This window comes from Drosophila serrata, unplaced genomic scaffold (assembly GCF_035046125.1).
Source record: "Drosophila serrata isolate PLE 108 unplaced genomic scaffold, ASM3504612v1 contig_125, whole genome shotgun sequence".
NCBI lineage: Eukaryota > Metazoa > Arthropoda > Insecta > Diptera > Drosophilidae > Drosophila > Drosophila serrata.
In genome coordinates, this window is record NW_028257023.1 from 464,337 (window position 1) to 481,797 (window position 17,461).

At 40.7% G+C, this 17,461-nt stretch overlaps 1 protein-coding gene across 8 annotated transcripts in view; it reads right to left on the reverse strand.

The window, feature by feature from the left end:
• Positions 1–1,412: 1,412 nt before the first annotated feature.
• Positions 1,413–17,461, reverse strand: part of Haspin (haspin) — a 29,291-nt gene continuing 13,242 nt past the window's right edge. For 3 of the 8 annotated variants that reach the window (XM_086826042.1, XM_086826043.1, XM_020958654.2), the window contains 3 exons: positions 14,185–14,388; positions 13,815–14,110; positions 1,413–1,733 (listed from right to left, as the gene is read on the reverse strand). In XM_086826042.1, coding sequence (XP_086682168.1) covers positions 1,529–1,733; positions 13,815–14,110; positions 14,185–14,388 — 705 coding nt within the window. In that variant the 3' untranslated portion in view covers positions 1,413–1,528. Of the gene's footprint in view, positions 1,734–1,942; positions 9,594–10,278; positions 10,558–13,814; positions 14,111–14,184; positions 14,389–17,461 lie in introns of those variants that run through there. The other 5 variants (XM_020958655.2, XM_086826044.1, XM_086826046.1 and 2 more) reach the window with 5 other exon arrangements.

Genomic DNA, 17,461 nt, shown 5'->3' on the forward strand with positions numbered 1-17,461 from the left:
TCGAACCGCTTTTCAAGCTGCAGGTAGGATATATGAATGGTTTTCCCAAAGTTCTGAAAAACTCCCACATTTATATTAAGGTTACAGGAAAAATAAATAAATAAATAATAAAATAAAGGTTGATGATTATCTCGATTGTCTTATCAAGCTTCTTAAACTGTTCGATTGCCTGTTCCTTGAGTTCGTCAACTATTTAATTTTACAGCTGAACATCATTGTGCACGAAACAGCATATATAGTGCATTCTATTTTGCCGTCCTACTCCCGTCCCGCTTTGGCCATCGCCCGGAACTCTCCAGCGGCAGTGACGCGCCAGCGGGAGGGGACTAGTTAGGAGGACGAAGAGGAGAATGAGGAGAAGAGAAAACAGCGAGGAGCATTTTTAGGTCTTATTATATGTTCTAATATTTCTACTCCCTATCCTACTCATGCCACATACACTTAATAAAAAGAAGGCTAACCGCTTGTAGCGCGTCCTGGCAGAGACGCCTCCTTGTCCTGGTACAAACACGTGGGTTCCCCGGTCGGGGAGGTTAATCTAATTCATGACGATATTAACTGCCCTGGTCCTTGGTTTGGACAAAGTGTCCTGAGCTTTTTTTGACGGCGTGCCTGTGGCCTAGTTCTGCCATCGGTCTCGGCGGCAGCGCTGCCTCGATCCTAAGGCTTCCCGTTCCTATTCCAAGCGTCTCTAGGAACAGCAACCCCGGCCCGATTTCGGGTGGCTGCTTCGTGTTGGTTTTGATAGGGTCGACCTTGCCGATCGTTTGCTCGGCAAATCTGGGCCGGCTCTGCCGGATTTTTAGCTCTGCCAATCTGAGACTCGATCGGGATGCTGGATCTTCCACTCGTTGGCTCTGCCGAGATGCGGCTCGGTCGCTTGTTGGGCTCTGCCCTGTATGTTGGCTCTGCCGGTGTTATGTACATATAATTTATGTGACCTCGTTACAATGGAGAGAAAAATTAGCCCCTTTCGGAGTGAACAATTATCAATAAAATTATTATCAATAATCATTGCTCATGTAAACATGAGCTTAAATTAAATTAAATAATTATTAAAAAATAAATACTTCATATTTTAAAATTAAACAAAATACATTATTAAGATTAATTCATTAAAATTTATTGTACTACAATTTTTCATCACGTTTCGCTGAAATCACAGCTTAAACTGTTTTTTTGCAAATGTAACTTCTATTTTTGTGGCGTGCGAACGCAGTACTTTTTAGTGAATATCTTAAAAACAAACAAGGGTTCAAAATCGACCTTAGCACCAATTATAGTGCTAACCAAGAGCTATACGTTTCAATTTTTCTAAAATTAAAATAAAGTCTTGGCACATGTGTTTTTTTAGTTTGAATGCGTACGAATGTCGCATTCGACACCAGAGAATTGCCCATATTTAATACATCTTTTGAAAGAAAACTAGTTTTATTAAAAATAGAAAATAGTTGTAGCTTTAGTTTATAGAACAATTAAATAAAAACATGAATTTTGATTAATTGATTCCTCAGTGAAAACAATTGTTTTAAGTTAGCCTAAACATATTTTTTACACACGTTGCAGCACTGTCATAGCTTAGCATATTATTTTGCAATTCCTTTAGCTTTTTAATATGCTGCCTGTGAATTTTTGAATTAACACATTTGTAGTTTACTCCCTTTAGTAGCTTTGAAACTAAGTAGGACAACCATAGAATATTGGTTTTTGGAGAAAAAGAAGCCCAGTTGTTTCTGAAAATAGAAAAGAAAAAAATAATAATAATTCACAATAAAAATAAATTCTAAGGATAATTCTAGGGTTAAGCCCTAGCAGCACAGAGTTCATATCTAGAAATTTTTTGTGTAAATTATGAGACGACCAAGACACTTAAACCGAATATTTAATACGTATTTAGAAAAAATGGCAAGGCCTTCTCAACGACGATCTCGGTGCCGATTACCTTCCTCACCACCGCTCTGGTACATTTGTCACACCATCAGAAGGCCAAGGAGCTCCAGGTATATTGAAGTCCCGCAGGGCCAATAAATGGTCCCTATCTGAAAGGCTTTTGGAAACGGCCCGAATTGCCGAAAGGTGTTTCCAATAAGTTTGATCTTCAGACGATGAAGGGATATACAAACAAGAGATAAAAATAAAACTAGTGGAAATGATAGTTTCACACAAATAAATTCTATATCCGTGAAATCTTCAAACACTACCAGTTAAGGCAGGAGTCAACGGCAATTAAAAATCCACCTCCTCGCTGGAAAAGCCAGTCTAATCTATAAATTGTGTACTTACCCGGAAGAATTTTGGAGCTGAGTATCTTCGGCTTCAACCTGATTTCAATAAAGACAATTACCTGGGATGCCAAAGACTACAGCTTCGAGAGCTTGCTGCGTAAGCCCCTAGTATTCTGATAGGAAAGATAGAAGGGAGAGGCTCGTTTTTGGGACTGAAGGTGCAACGGTAGATACTGTAGCTTGTGCCGGCTTGGGTAGATGTACTCCCACAGGCCGTGTTTTCTTATTTTTTAGCCATGTACATCCGAGCAAATAGAATCAAAGAGTTTGAGAAGACACCTATCTTTAATGAAGAAATGTCTCTGGCATATAAAAATTTACATTTTTCCACCTTGACATTATCGGCTTGGGTTTTGCCTTGGACATTTATTACTTTTATATTAGAAAAACCCAAATTATTTGCATATTAGTTAATTTTTTTTAATATTACTCGAAGAAGAATCACTTATTATTTTTAGTTTTTTTTACGCGCAGGTGAGCGTAAATAGAAGATTAACTGTAAAGTTTCATTCAGATAACTTCAAAAATGAGAAACTAGTTTGCGTAAAAAAGGACAGACATATGGTACATAAGGTACATAACTTCAAAAATGAGAAACTAGTTTGCGTAAAAAAGGACAGACATATGGTACATAAGGTACATACGGCGTGGAGCATGGGTAGCGTATAACTGCTCCTCAAAGAGCGCCACCCCGGGTTGAAGGCAGGCGAGGTGGAGAAGGACCTAGGTCTGGAAACCATCGTTGACGTCGAGTCTGAAGAGGTCAAATGAAGTTGAGCCCGATACCAATGTCCCTAAGGGTGCTACAGCTCAATCTCAATAAGAGCAAGATCGCGTCGGCGAACCTACTCATTGTCATGGAGCAAGGGTCCGCCGATGTAACTTTAGTCCAAAAGCCATGAATTGCCACGAGCAATGCCGTCGCCGGACTAAAATCCTCAAGCTACAACGCATTTTACCCACAATCGGCAAGCAGATACAGAACCGAAAGACATAGAAAATCCCTAGAGACACATCATGCCCGATATCAAGAAGGGGGCCGACTACCCTGGTGGGACCTTTCGCTACATTGCGTTGGAGAATATTTCAAAATCGCCAAGGAGGCGAAGGATGAGATAATCAACGAGCAGGAAGAAAGAAGAAGGAAATACGCAGGGCGCAAAGAAGATTTTGGAGAAACTTCTGCTTCAACAAAGATACGGCCCTAGAAACGACTACGGAAGTTACTTTCAAAGCAACCCACTATACAGTCAGCTCAAACGTGACGGCGCACAGTGGACTAAGGGCAGCGAAGAGGCGCTAACAGCACCAATGCACGCGCACTTCCCAGGTTGCACAGAGGTCACCGATGCCCACGAGTACCGGGTACTAGCACCTATTGAAGAGCATTTCAGATCTAATATCCTCCAGAAGAATCCGCTGGGCTATAGACTCCTTCGAGGGGATAAAAGCACCAGAACTAAAAGGAATATTTCCAGCCATGCTGTAGGCGACCAAAGAAGTCATATACACAGATTGTCTGAGTACGGGCTATATCCCAATCCAATTGAGGACCTCTTTGATTGTCTTTCTGCCTAAAGCAGAAAAGAGCAGCCACGTTAGTCCCAAAGCCTCACATCATTTTTACTCAAGACGCTAGAAAAGCTGCTGGACATACATCAGAAACAATATGGGCAGACTATAGTTAACCAACAAGCATGCATACACAATAGGTAAATCAGTGGAGACGGTACTACATTCGTTAGTAGCCACCATTGAGAGAGCCCTGCACAATAAGTATATCGCTCAGAGTCTTTGTAGACATATTTGGGGCATTCAACAACGAAAGCACAGAAGCAACAATTTACCACCTAGGAGCGACCAATACACACTCCGCCATCAACATCTGGATAAGAAATCAATAATTTTTGTAGGCGGATACAATCGGATTGAGGCACCGCTTTCACGGTGAAAGGAGCGCACAGAGGCACGCCGCAAGGTGGAGTCCTACCCCCCAATGAAATCTAGTGGTCGACGACCTTATCAAGACGTTCGAGACGAAGGCCCCGAAGATACCAGCGTATGCTGACGGGAGTCAGCTTATCAACCCTTAGCTCGATTATGGAATCAACACTCATTGAGATATGTGAGAGGGCGAACAATGTAGGACTCAATATCAACGCCAACAAGACGGACATCATTCTCTTCACTAAGAGATACAACGTACCGCTATGGATCCCCCCAAAAATCAATACAACCAGGCTGACTCCGAAACACACGTCAAATACCTCGGCACTGTACTAGACAGCAAGCCGGCAGGGAAACCCAATGTACTAGAGAGGGTAATCTCCTTGCTAAATAATTGACGTTAAACGTCGATCCACTTCAGTATAAATAATTTGTTGGTACGCTTCTTTTTTTTTGTTGTTCCAAGATTAAATATTGGGGATCCCTTAAGTCACTGATGCTTTCAGTCGGATAATCTATTTTAGTATGCGGGAATTTCGGCAAGTGGTCAATGTTTCTGTGTGCTTAAACAACCCAAAACAACCGGATCATTTAAAATAAAGACAGTGACTTTAATTTTGGAAATCTTATTCGGTTTTACACATTCCTGATTTTGTTTTGTGTTTCGTTTTCTTGTACACTTCGTTTACAGCTAAGTGTTATTTTTATCACAAATGTTTTGCATATGCTAAAAATCACTGAAAGTCATAATTTTTCAGCGGAAAGACAAACGCTTTTATATTTGCTTTCAGTTTAATCGGTTTCTGCGACACGGTATTATACGCTAATTGTCGTAACGGCCTCAAATCAATAATTCGTAAAAAATTCTGTCTCCTTGAAAAAAACTCGTTAATTCGTAAAAATTCCATACATTTTGGTCCCCTCGTTAATTCTTAATTTTGCAAAGAATATTGAACCTCTTATAAATCGTAATTTTGTTTCGTAACCTCTTATAAATCGTAATGCGATGTGAAATTTTTTGTAGTTAAAGCACCGTTATATTTTGCAGACAGCTATGCCGCCTTTGTCGCTATGCATTATGAATTTTGTGTTTCTCTCGCTGTTTTCATTTAGTTTGCTGATTTTTTTCGGAGAGTAACATTGTTCTGTGAAAATGTCACAAAAAACGTACGCAACAATTCTGAAAGTGACGAGGATGATAACGCCGATGGAGAAGAAATTTTAACGAATTTACAAGCCAGAGCGTTAATTCCTCAACTTAAACATTATATTTCGACCCATGATGTGCCAAATATGTATATGGAAAAGAGAAAGTTTTTCTATTACTCCCCGAAAATAATTTTAAATAGAATATAAATGTGCAAATAGTCAAGCAAAATATCAATTCTGAAAGTTAATTTATAATAAATAAAAATGTATTATAAATTTGAAACCAGACTTAAAACGCAGAACGCGAAAACACTCGCAATTAAACCAAAGAGGAACGAAAAAATTTATTGATTGATGAATAGTCGCTTCAATTACCAAGCCCAATTTTTAAAATAAAAAAATTGTGAGGTTGTGGATAGGAAGCTTGGAATGCTGAAGGAAAGGCTTTGTGGGTGGAACCAATCGATGTTGTGACATCGCAGCGGGTGCTGAAAGTTTATGAGCTGAGCTTCCTGATATTCTAAATTGGATCTGGTGTGTGTGTGTGCCGAAAGCAGCATTCTTGTAGGGGGGCGATCCTGCCGCTAAAGATCCTGGAAAATGTAGCAAAGAGTGGGCGCGGGAGCGCTTAGACCAGCCCGATGAGCAGTGCGCGAAGAGCCGACTTGCGGGAGTGCAAGAGCGGCCAAAGCTTTGGAGGCTCGGTGGACAGAGGCGGCGCAGCGGCCGCCGCGAAGGGCCTTCTGACGTGAACATTCTCCCCCCCTTGCAACAACTCGGGTTGCAACATATTCGTCCTGTATAAGCACTGCCGCGTTCTGCAGGGTGTCCTGGCTAGCGGCGGAAATTGCCTATGCGCACCGGAGTGGAGCGGTGGACGGAGGCCGTGGAGTGGCTGAGGAGGGCGGGAGAGAGGCCCAAGATGGAAGGGGACGTCGACGTCGGTAGCGGATGAAGTGCGGTGGCAACCTCGGAATCGGTTGGATTGGACCTCTGATCAGAGCGTTCGCATGGTGCGAAGCGGTGGCATCTTCTCGAAGCGGAATGGAAAAAAAATGTATCATTTAGAAGAGCGGTCAGTAAATAAAGCGAATTGGGAGCACTGAGTCATCCGATGCTGCGATCGGGGTGCGGGAACTGGACTTCCCGGCATATGCAGGAGCGTGTGGTGATGCTGATTGCACGTCTTGCATCGGTCACCACTGCGGCACTTGCCTTGGGAATGTTCGTGGGCCAAACAGTTGGAACAGTAGCGGTTGGTGGACACCGCGCTGAGCCTCTTCTCAGCACTAAGCCTGAGGAACTTGTGGCATTTTCGAAGCGGATGGATTCCGCTGCAGACTCGGCATGGGTAGGATAAAATACCTCGGGAACGTCTGCTCTTGATATCGTAGGGTACCTAGTAATTGAAGGCGTTGGGAGTAGTGATTCGCGTGGAGAACGCGGATATCCTTTGGACCGGTGCGGTTACTGGGCTGGAAGGTTCAGGAGCAATTTGAGCACTGGAGGAACAGCTTCTGGGATGCATCAGGGTGTGATGCCGTCTGCGGCATGTAAGGCAGGAGTGGGCACTGGGGCAATCCCGCCACTGATGGCCTCGTGCCAAACAATTCAAGCAGAGTTGCTTTCTTCGGATGATATTTGACCTCTCGACTACGGTCATTTTAAGGAAACGGGGACATCTTCGCAGGGGGTGGTTTTCCCTGGAACATAGGTCACGCCTTCTGGGTCTGGTTGTTGGAGTCACTCTGAAGTCGGAAGAATGGAGCCGGGGCGCTGGGGCCCTCGGAGTCGACCATTTTGGCGGAAAACGCCTTGAGTTGGTAGGCGTAACGTAGTCGATGGCCTCCAGCGTACGATGGCGTTCGGTCAGAAACGCGTCTAGCTCGTTCCAAGTTGGAATTTTGTCCTTATTGTGGATCGATTGCTCCCACTTGGAGAGCGTGAGCTTGGGGAGCTTCGAGGAAACCATGTACACCAGGAGGCAGTCCCAGGCTTCGACTTGAATGGCGGTCATCTCTAATGCCGCTAGACAACTCTCGATAGTGCCTTGCAGCTCTCTTAGCGCGCTGCTCTTGGGGGATAGCCTGGATGATGAAAAGGATTTTCAACTGGCTGTTGACCAACAACCGCCGCTTCTCGAAGCGGTCGGTGATGCTTTGCCAAGCTGCGACGAACCCCTCAATGGTGAGCGGGGCTTTGGAAACAATGGCGTGCGCTTCGCCAGTTGTCTTGGATAGTAGGTGGAACAATTTCTCCACCGGGGTGAGACGCGAGTTGTGAATATAAACCGCCGTAAAAAGGTCTCTGAATGTGGGCCACCGAAGACAGTCACCAGCGAAAGTTTCGGTGTCCACCGGTGGCAGGCGACAACCAGCCGACTCCGGGACGGAAGAGTTTGGGGAAATCGGCACGGACTGAGAAGCGCCCTTTTCCATCAACTCTTGGAGGTCAGCACTACATCTTTCGTAGACCGAGAAACAATGCTCATATCTGGACTGGAGCGTTAGCCCGATGGTGTTACTCTCACCGGATGCCGATATAAGTTCAGAACAAATATCGTAATCCCTTTCGACCTTTTCCCACAGTACTCTAATCTGATCGCGACGCACTTTACACGTGGAAGGAGAGGGCTGGGTGGTTTCTGGGGCGTCTAGAGGTTGGATCTTTGCCTCGAATTGACTCACACGGTCTGTCGTGGCAATAAACTTCCTCAACGCAATGTCGATGGCGGTTTGAGCCATTTTTGTGGTCGAGCAGTGGATTTTAAGTTAATCGGGGAGGGTCGCGGAGATGCGGACTGGGATCTTCCCAAACGGATTGACGAAATCGGCCGTAATTAAAATACAGGAATAATTTTTATTTTACTTTGAAATTAAAATTTTTTTGTATTTTGGAATATATGTATATATATATATATCTATATAGATATGAGTGGTAGTTCGGGCTAGTATTGAATAGTAGTGCAAATTGAAATCCTTGTATTTTCTCTTAATATTCAATATATTTCGGACATGGAGGTTTGCTTAAATTTTGCTTAAAAAATTGTTCACGAAATGTGGATGGATCCCGTAATAAATTAAATACGAATTTAGGAACGTATTGGTCGGAAGTAATTAATTGTTGCCAATTTTTTTGATCACTGATGAAATGGTCGAAATAAACCCTTGGCTTAAGTTTGAGAGAAAACTCAGTGGGTCATGCCGTCGGCAAAGCAGTGCGGAACTCAAAAGAACCAAGAGGAAAGAACAACACGACCGTTGCGGCGGCTCAGTTGAAGGGATTAATTAACTTAAATTAATTAATTAAATTTAAATTCTGGATCTATTAATGAATGTTTAACTATGAACCTCAGATGATTAATTATTTAAACGCTAGGAAGGTAAAATTTAAAAAACAAACATCCGTTTTTGGTCACGGAGAAGAGCTCACTGGGATAAGCCGTCGGCAAAGCAGTGATGAGTGAGGGACCCAAAGAACTTATGGCCAACAACAACACAGCCGTTGCGGCGGTTAAATCGAAGACAATTAAAAAAAGAACCACTCTCATTTGAGTTTGAGTTTGGCTGCTCAGCTCAGAATATTGCGAAAAAAAATTACAAATTATTACTTGCCCTTATGCGGGCGTGTGTATATATGTATGTAATAGCTTGGATCGCTCAGCGCAGAACAGCGCGACGCTTGCCCAATATACATGTATGTATGTAAAAATTGATATAAATAAAAATAGGATTTATAAACTTCGGATAATGTTAAATCCTTGGATCACGAAAGTTGTTGAAAGTTGTAGATGGCGGATTTTGTCTCGTAGGCACTGTGCGGCTGTGGAATGTATGAGTGCAGGTGCTTGTACACGCTCTAGGCACAAAGAGGAGACGAAAAAAATGACAAATAATTACTTGATATGCCCTTATGCTGGCGTGTGTATATATGTATGTAATAACTTGGATGCTCAGCGCAGAATAGCGCGAAGCTTGCCCAATATATATGTATATATGTAAATAATTGTGGAAATCGATGCTCGATATACATATGTATGTAGATAATTGTGGAGATCGATTCTCAGCGCAGAATAGCGCGAAGCTTGCCCAATATATGTATCGTAAATTGATATAAATAAAAAATAGGATTTATAAAATTCGGATTATTTTAAATCCTTGGCTGACGAAATTTGTTTCTTGAAAAACTTTAGGGTTTTTATTGGCACAGTGGAGCGTCGAGAAGTGGACTGTATTGAATTGTGCGAACAGAAAAATGTGTACGATACAGCATACAAAAATATAGTGACAGCGGCAGACTGTTCGGTGATCAGGGTGAATTCCCGCAACAAGTGCTCACCGGCTGGCCAATATTAATTATGCCTTTCTTTTTGAAACACACTTTCACTGTTCACGGAGAACTTTTTTTGTACGGAAATATTAGCACAAGTTTAGAATGCGTGTGTGTGTATGTGGATGCACATAGGCCTCGACCGTTGGCAAATGGATGAACAACGGGAAATCGAAGAGACGGCGAGGAGGATGGCGGCGCACACAAAACGGACACGGATGGAAAATTTCGAAGTTCGGAGGCGAATAGAAAGTGGGATTTCTCACTGCCGTGGTGTCAGGAAAACTCGGACGGGGAGTTGACACGAACAAAACAATAAATTTTGCAGCGGTGCGACCGAAATTAAATGTTCTAAGACCGGCAGCGAGAACAAGACGGAATCAAGCATATACTTATCTCAGCGGAAAAATCACCGGGAACTGCTGGTGAAAAGACGGAAGGATATCCGTATCCGGCTCGAAGGACCAATGCTTCTAGGGGGGCGATCCTGCCGCTAAAGATCCTGGAAAATGTAGCCCAATGAAAACTCCCACGTCGCAAGCGAAATCGAAGAGTAAAGGCGGGGGCGTCGTGGGCAATTCAAAATCGTCAGCTTTATTGCGCTGCATACATGGTACTAAATAGCTTAAATGTAAGGGCTGCGCTCCCGACCGATAAGATACGCTTAACAGTGCGAGAGCGGGCCCGAGAAGTGGAGCGCGAACTAGCCGTTCCTCAGCTCGCTTAGCAGCGAGCGAAACTCGGGAACTCGGGAGCGGGCGTTAACGAACATCATAGAGTGGGCGCGGGAGCGCTTAGACTAGCCCGACCATGACCATGGGCCGAGAATCCGCAAAATCTTTAAGGTCTGTGAAGCATAAAAAACACCGTTTGATTTGTATGTTTAATTGTATAAACAACTAAGAAATATACTTTCCCGATAAATTTTGATGCGCTGTTGGGCTTTAATTCGCCGCTCTTATATTAATCTCTCAAGAGAAATAATTTCCTATTTTTTATAGTTTAAGAGAATGGTTTCTTATCCTATATAAATCTTTTTTTATGAACTTAGAATAAGTATATATTTAATATTTTCTGTGTGTGTTAGAACCGTGCCGGTAACTTTTTGGTTTTTAATTGTTCATTGTTCATTTTAAAGATGCGATGGTTCGTATTTTAAGCAAAAAAAAAATGGTCTAACAATCTGTCACATAAATTCTCTGAATCTGTGTAACAAAAGCAAATTACTTGACGATATTGAATCTTTAGGTGTATAAATAGACCGTCAGCCGATAGGGTACTCAGGGGGATCAACGGATGACCGTGTCATTTGCCGTAACTGTGTACACTATCGGTAGTGCGACTATACTCTTCAAGTGAGGACGGCTGGAAGCAGGTCCCCGGTCGAGGTTCGACCTAGGATGCTGACCAATTGTATTCTGGCGGACTTAGGCAAGTCTTTAAACAGCCTCCCCTCAAGTCTGGTGTGTGACGCGACCCGTGCACACTGACTTCCAGGTTTGCAGCTGAGGGGTTAATCCAGCTGTGGCTGTACGGAGCCTTCCCAGGGCCAGGCAACCCTGGGTCGGTCGACCTGTTTTTCAAAGCCCCAAACCCCCTCTGGCCTGCTGCGCTTGCCAGGACGAGCAAAGCGTGCGTTTATGAATTGACATGAATACCACAAACCGAGCTTCGGAACTCCCGGGAGAGGATAAATCCCAAAAACTGTCAACGAAGGACGACAAGGAGTTGCTGAGGCCGAGATTGGTCGCGGCATCTCACATTGTATCGGAGACCGATGAAGAAGAGTCGCGGAGATGAACTTTGGGAACGCATTCTCGACCTCATACCCATCAAGGGAAGACTGGAGTAGGGGCAGAGTAGTAGTAGAGAACGAGGTGTCCCTCTACACCGATGGCTCAAAAATTAACTGCGGTGTAGGGGCTGGAATTTACGCTGAAAATTGGGGAAGTTAAAAGGCTTTCAATCTCTCTAATTCAGCGACGGTCTTTCAGTCTGAGTTACTAGCCATAAGGGAAGCAGTCGAACTTTCCTTAAGGCAGGACCTCAGGGACACCAGAGTGCGGATCTACTCGGATAGCCAAGCTGCTATAAAATCCCTAGCTGCCGTGAAAACAAACTCACGCCTATTGGCAGAATGCAAAAAGGCCCTTAATAGACTTGCTGATAAAAATGAGGTACAAGTAATATGGGTACCGGGAAACAACGAGATCCCAGGAAATTAGAAGGCAGACGAATTAGCCCGTGCACGCTCGGCAGGGCTAAGTTCTGACTTCGAATTACCGATCTCCCTAAACGCGATCCAGACAAGGATCCATGACCACTTCAAGCAGATAGCTAAGATAGCAAAGAATGACTAAGTAAGAGCGATCAAAGAAGGTCAAGGGAATGTTGGCCGAGGTAGGACAAAAAACGAATCAGTGAACTGCTATCCAACAGCAAGCGGGATATTAGCAGGATCAGCGATCGGTTCGCACGCAATGAAGATGGGATTGTCAATACAGTCTGTAGAAGCTGTAAGTAAGCTACAGAGCAAGAGACACCGGAACATCTGCTCTGCTTCTGCCCAGCGCTAAATCACATCAGACTTCGCCACTTTGGTGCCTACCAGATGGAGTCACTGGGAAGTATAGGAAAGCTGAATGTTTCGGCAATCCTTGGTTTCCTTACTGACTCTGGTTGGTACTTATAGTGATCAGGATCGCCAACAACAAATAGAGGGAGTGGATCAAAAAGGAGCTTAGCTCTAATTGGAGGCCCTAGTATCGGGCCTTACCACTGTAATCTACCTACCTAAATTGAAACTCCGTGATACTAACACATTACACCAGTACAGTAAGTACCTTGCTTGAAGTAGTTTTTTTTTACGATAATTGACTTACAACGAACAAATTGACTGCACTAAGGAAAACTTTAAGTATAGAGACTTTAGAAATATTGACTATGATATCTAAAACTATGACGCGTGTCAATCTGATCGCTAACATTGAATATCTATATGGGATTCGAAATAAGAGGGTTTCCTTAAGCTTACCCGTAAGGCAACCCGTAATCAGTTCGCCATTTAAATAATAGCCGATATTCTAAGACCACCTAAAATAAAGCGATTTGTACAAGAAATGGTCGTTTGGCATCACTAGAGAGATGTGAAAACGAAAAAAACTTCTAAACTAATCTAATAAGAGCTATATTTTGAACAAATCCCAAAGGAAGATCTTTATATATAAATATACGAATATGAATATATGAATAAATCACTACATCTTTCATGAAAATACGTGTTAAATACTCTACTTCCTAGTTTAATAATAGCATTAAGAGGACTATAGATAAAAAAGACAAAGCATATGCCGACTGGATATAAATCTGCTTATTTATATGGGCTATTTAAAATTAAATGGGCGCATTCGTTAAAATTGTAGAGGATATTTGCCGAAAAATAAAAAAATGCATACATCTCAAACAGAAAGCAAGCTGTTGTTGTTGGGGAAAACGTGTTAGGACTTTGAGTCACCACTCGTGGTGTTTTAGGGCCGATACAGTTTAAAATCTAAGATAATGACCAGCCGAATGTTTCGTCTGTGGGTATGAATGAGGATAATGTTTAGATGGACGTCAGGCATTCGTTAAGTCAAGTTGAGGAATGTATAAATATATGTAATCTTGATTTGATAAATGTTCACAATTGGGCTAAGAAAAATGTTCTAAACCGCTGAAATCGAAATGTCTTTCAACATATAAGAGAAAAACATACAAACGGATCATTTACAGAAGCTGTAATCTACATTAAAAAAATGAAATATTAACTTTTTTTATAAATTATAATGTTGATGATTTTTTGACCTACAGAATATTGTGATATTACAAAAGTCAAATCAAAACTTTACGTCGTACCTTTTCACCTAATTTGGTAAAGTTAGATTTTATAGTCGACGAGATCTGTTGTTTCCAACGTAGGGACTGTCGGTTAATCTTTATCAAGACTATAAATAATTAATATTTAGGAAATGCGAAGTTTTCGATCTTCCAGAAAAATGAAATCTTTCCCCAAACAGGAAGCAAAAACAACTTCTTTTAAGTGACTACGGCTTAAAGAGCACTTACTTTAATTCATTCCGCATCATACGGTAAATATCGTACTGATAGTCTCCAGTAGCTGAAAAAAGGTCTTCATCACTTGACAAATCATTAAAATAGCAAGATTGGCCAATAGTTATTCTTGAAAGAGTGTAGTCAATAATAGATATTTTAACTCCTTTTGAAGGAAGTGTCAAGTCATTGTTCATAAATTTAAAATAAATGTCTTTCTTTTTAGTATCTTTAATTAAAACGTTGCCCCAATGAAGATCTCTGTGCTCAAATTGGCACTCCTCTTCACCAATAGCCAGGGATAAAATAATCTAAAATGAAATACAAGGTCAAGGTTTTACAATACTTATCTGTGTAATTCAGTTACATATTTTAAGCAATTTACCTGTTGCAATACAAAATATGATTGTTCTGCATTGGTAAATTTAAAATTTGACATGTCATTTCCCGCAAACTCCAATTCTAGAACTAGATATAGTTGGTTGACTGCAAAAACTCGAGGATGGTCATTCTCAGAATTCTTTTCAGAGTCGTATTTTTCCCAAAGCTGTATTAAATGATGTGGATATTTTCCTCTAACTAATGTTGCCTATTGGTTTAATATAAATAAAAGAAGAACAAAATTTTTAATTTTGATTATTTCTCAAAGTCGATATTCAATTAAACAAGAAAGAAAGCGAACTTCGGTACGCCGAAGTTTATACATACTTGCATATAGAGCTTCAATGACTAGGAATCCATACAATATAAATTATATATATTTATGTTTAAAAACAATGAAGTAATACCTGCTTTCATTTCATTCACCTATACATATTAACAGTTTTACATTCACTAACGATCGTTTGTATGGCACCTATATGATATAATCGTACGATTTTCATTAAAGTTGACACAAAATTTAAGACTAATATAAAATGGCTATACCTCAAATTTGATGAAAATCTGTTAAAAACTGAAAATGTTATAATTTTTAAATGTATTAATTTCTCGATCGTTCCTATGGGAGATGATACAGTAGTCCGATTTTCATAAAATTTTACACAAAATTGTAAAGTAATATGAAATGGCTATACCCCGAATTTGATCAAATTCTGTTGAAAACTGAAAAGCTATAATTTTTAATTGTATTAATTTCTAGATCGTTCCTATGGGAGATATATGATATAGTAGTTCGGTTTTCATATAACTTTACACAAAATTGTACAATAATATGAAGTGGCTATAGCTTGAGTTTGATAAAAAGCTGTTAAAATCTGAAAAAGTTTTAATTTTTAATAGTATTAATTTCTCGATCGTTTTACACAAAACTGTAAAATATTATAAAATGGCAACATCTTAAGTTTTTATAATTTTTAATTGTATTAATTTAATTGAATGCTGAAAAATTTATAATTTTAAATTGTATTAATTTCTCGATCGTTCCTATGGGAACATTTATAAAATTTTACACAAAAATGTAAAGTAATATAAAATGGCTATATCTCAAATTTGATCACATTCTGTAGAAAACTGAAAATTTTATAATTTTTTTTTGTAAACATTTTCCTATCATTCCTATGGCAGCTATATGATATAGTCTTTTGATCCGGCCCGTTCCGACATATATACGAGTGAGAGTACACACAAGGCTAACAAAAAAGTTTCAATCAGATAGCTTCAAAACTGAAAGACTAGTTTGCGTAGAAACGGACAGACGGACATGGCTAGATCGACTCGGCTGTTGATGCTGATCAAGAATATATATACTTTATACAGTCGGATGTGGCTCCTTCAGTGCGTTGAAAACTTCTTACTGAAATTATAATACCCTGCAAGGGTATAATAAATTAATTTATTAATATATTTTAATTGCGTTGGACCACTAAGCAAGAAATACATAGAGGAGTCAAACAGTACCAAAAAGTACTATCACAAAAACGGCTGAGCCTGGCACCCCAGAGCACCCGAACGATATGTCTAGAACCCCAGAGTGCGTTCGGCTTTTTCGAGTTGGAAGCATTTGTTCGAAACCGAGCACAACAAGAATTCACTTTTCAGTGGCAGATCGACCGTGGAACGATGAGCAGGGGTGCGTTTCTTTGCGCTGTGCTCTCGTTTCTGTGTATATGTGTATATGTGTACAAGCGCTCGCACGTTTGTATGCGTGTTCAAATTTCTGCATGCAGTCTTTTTCAAAGATTTTGGACGGCCACAGCCAGTACGCCGCGGCGGCGGCTCACTTGCTCATGACGTCACAGCAATACTTAGCGGCTAGTGCTTGCATTGGGGGACAAATTATTTAAGTTATTTCACTATAATTACTACTTATTTTAATTTAAGTTTTGTTTTTCCTGACAATGTATTTCCCAAGTCATTTTGTTGATGAATCATCGATGAATTGTTCATGAATTTGTTGATGAATCATCGATGAATTGTTCATGAATTTGTTGATGAATTGTTGATGAATGATCGATGAATTGTTGATGAATCATCGATGAATTGGTAATGCATTTTTATTGATGACAGCTTATGACATGCCCATGTTAAAATCATCAACAGTTTGTATGGCCTGTCATCGATGAATCATCAACAGCACCCCCTTGACTGTTGATGAAACGTTGATGAATTACTGATGACAGGTACTGCAGCGTATGTTGTTGTTGTCTTTGCAAGTGATTTGCGCGTGTCACTTTTTGTTTTGTTTTGATTTTCTAAGATTCTTTGATTTGTTTTGATTATGCTTACATACATATGTCAATATCTATGTATGTATGTACATATGTAAGAATATTTGGGCGCGCTTTTGTTTTAGCGCACTTTTTTGTTGTTGCTTAGCAAATGAAAAAAAAATTAAGTTAAATAAATAAATACTTAAATAAAAATGCATAACCAATTCATCGATGATTCATCAACAAATTCATGAACAATTCATCGATGATTCATCAACAAAATGACTTTTGGGAAATATATTGTCAGGAAAAACAAAACTTAAATTAAAATAAGTAGTAATTATAGTGAAATAACTTAAATAATTTGTCGCCCAATGCAAGCACTAGCCGCTAAGTATTGCTGTGACGTCATGAGCAAGTGAGCCGCCGCCGCGGCGCACTGGCTGTGGCCGTCCAAAATCTTTGAAAAAGACTCTGCATGCAGAAATTTGAACATGCATACAAACGTGCGAGCGCTTGTACACATATACACATATACACAGAAACGAGAGCACAGCGCAAAGAAACGCACCCCTGCTCATCGTTCCACGGTCGATCTGCCACTGAAAGGTGAATTCTTGTTGTGCTCGGTTTCGAACAAATTCTTCGAACTCAAAAAAGCCGAACGCACTCTGAGGTTCTAGACATATCGTTCGGGTGCTTTGGGGTTCCAGGCTCAGCCGTTTTTGTGATAGTACTTTTTGGTACAGTTTGACTCCTCTATGTATTTCTTGCAAAAAACAAATTTGTCATTTGCGATTTATTTGTATTTGTCGGACCTATGCGAAAGTATTTACTTAAAATGGCTGATAAATTTAAAAATTTCCCCTTTAATACCCAGTATTTTTTTTTTTTATAAAAAACAGTAGTCCAGGGTCAATGCAGTGTCTTATATGCCGGTCTTTAGTCACAAAAAATAAAATTAAACGGTGAAGGGGGTAAAGGGATAGTTTAAGTTAAGAAACATTGATG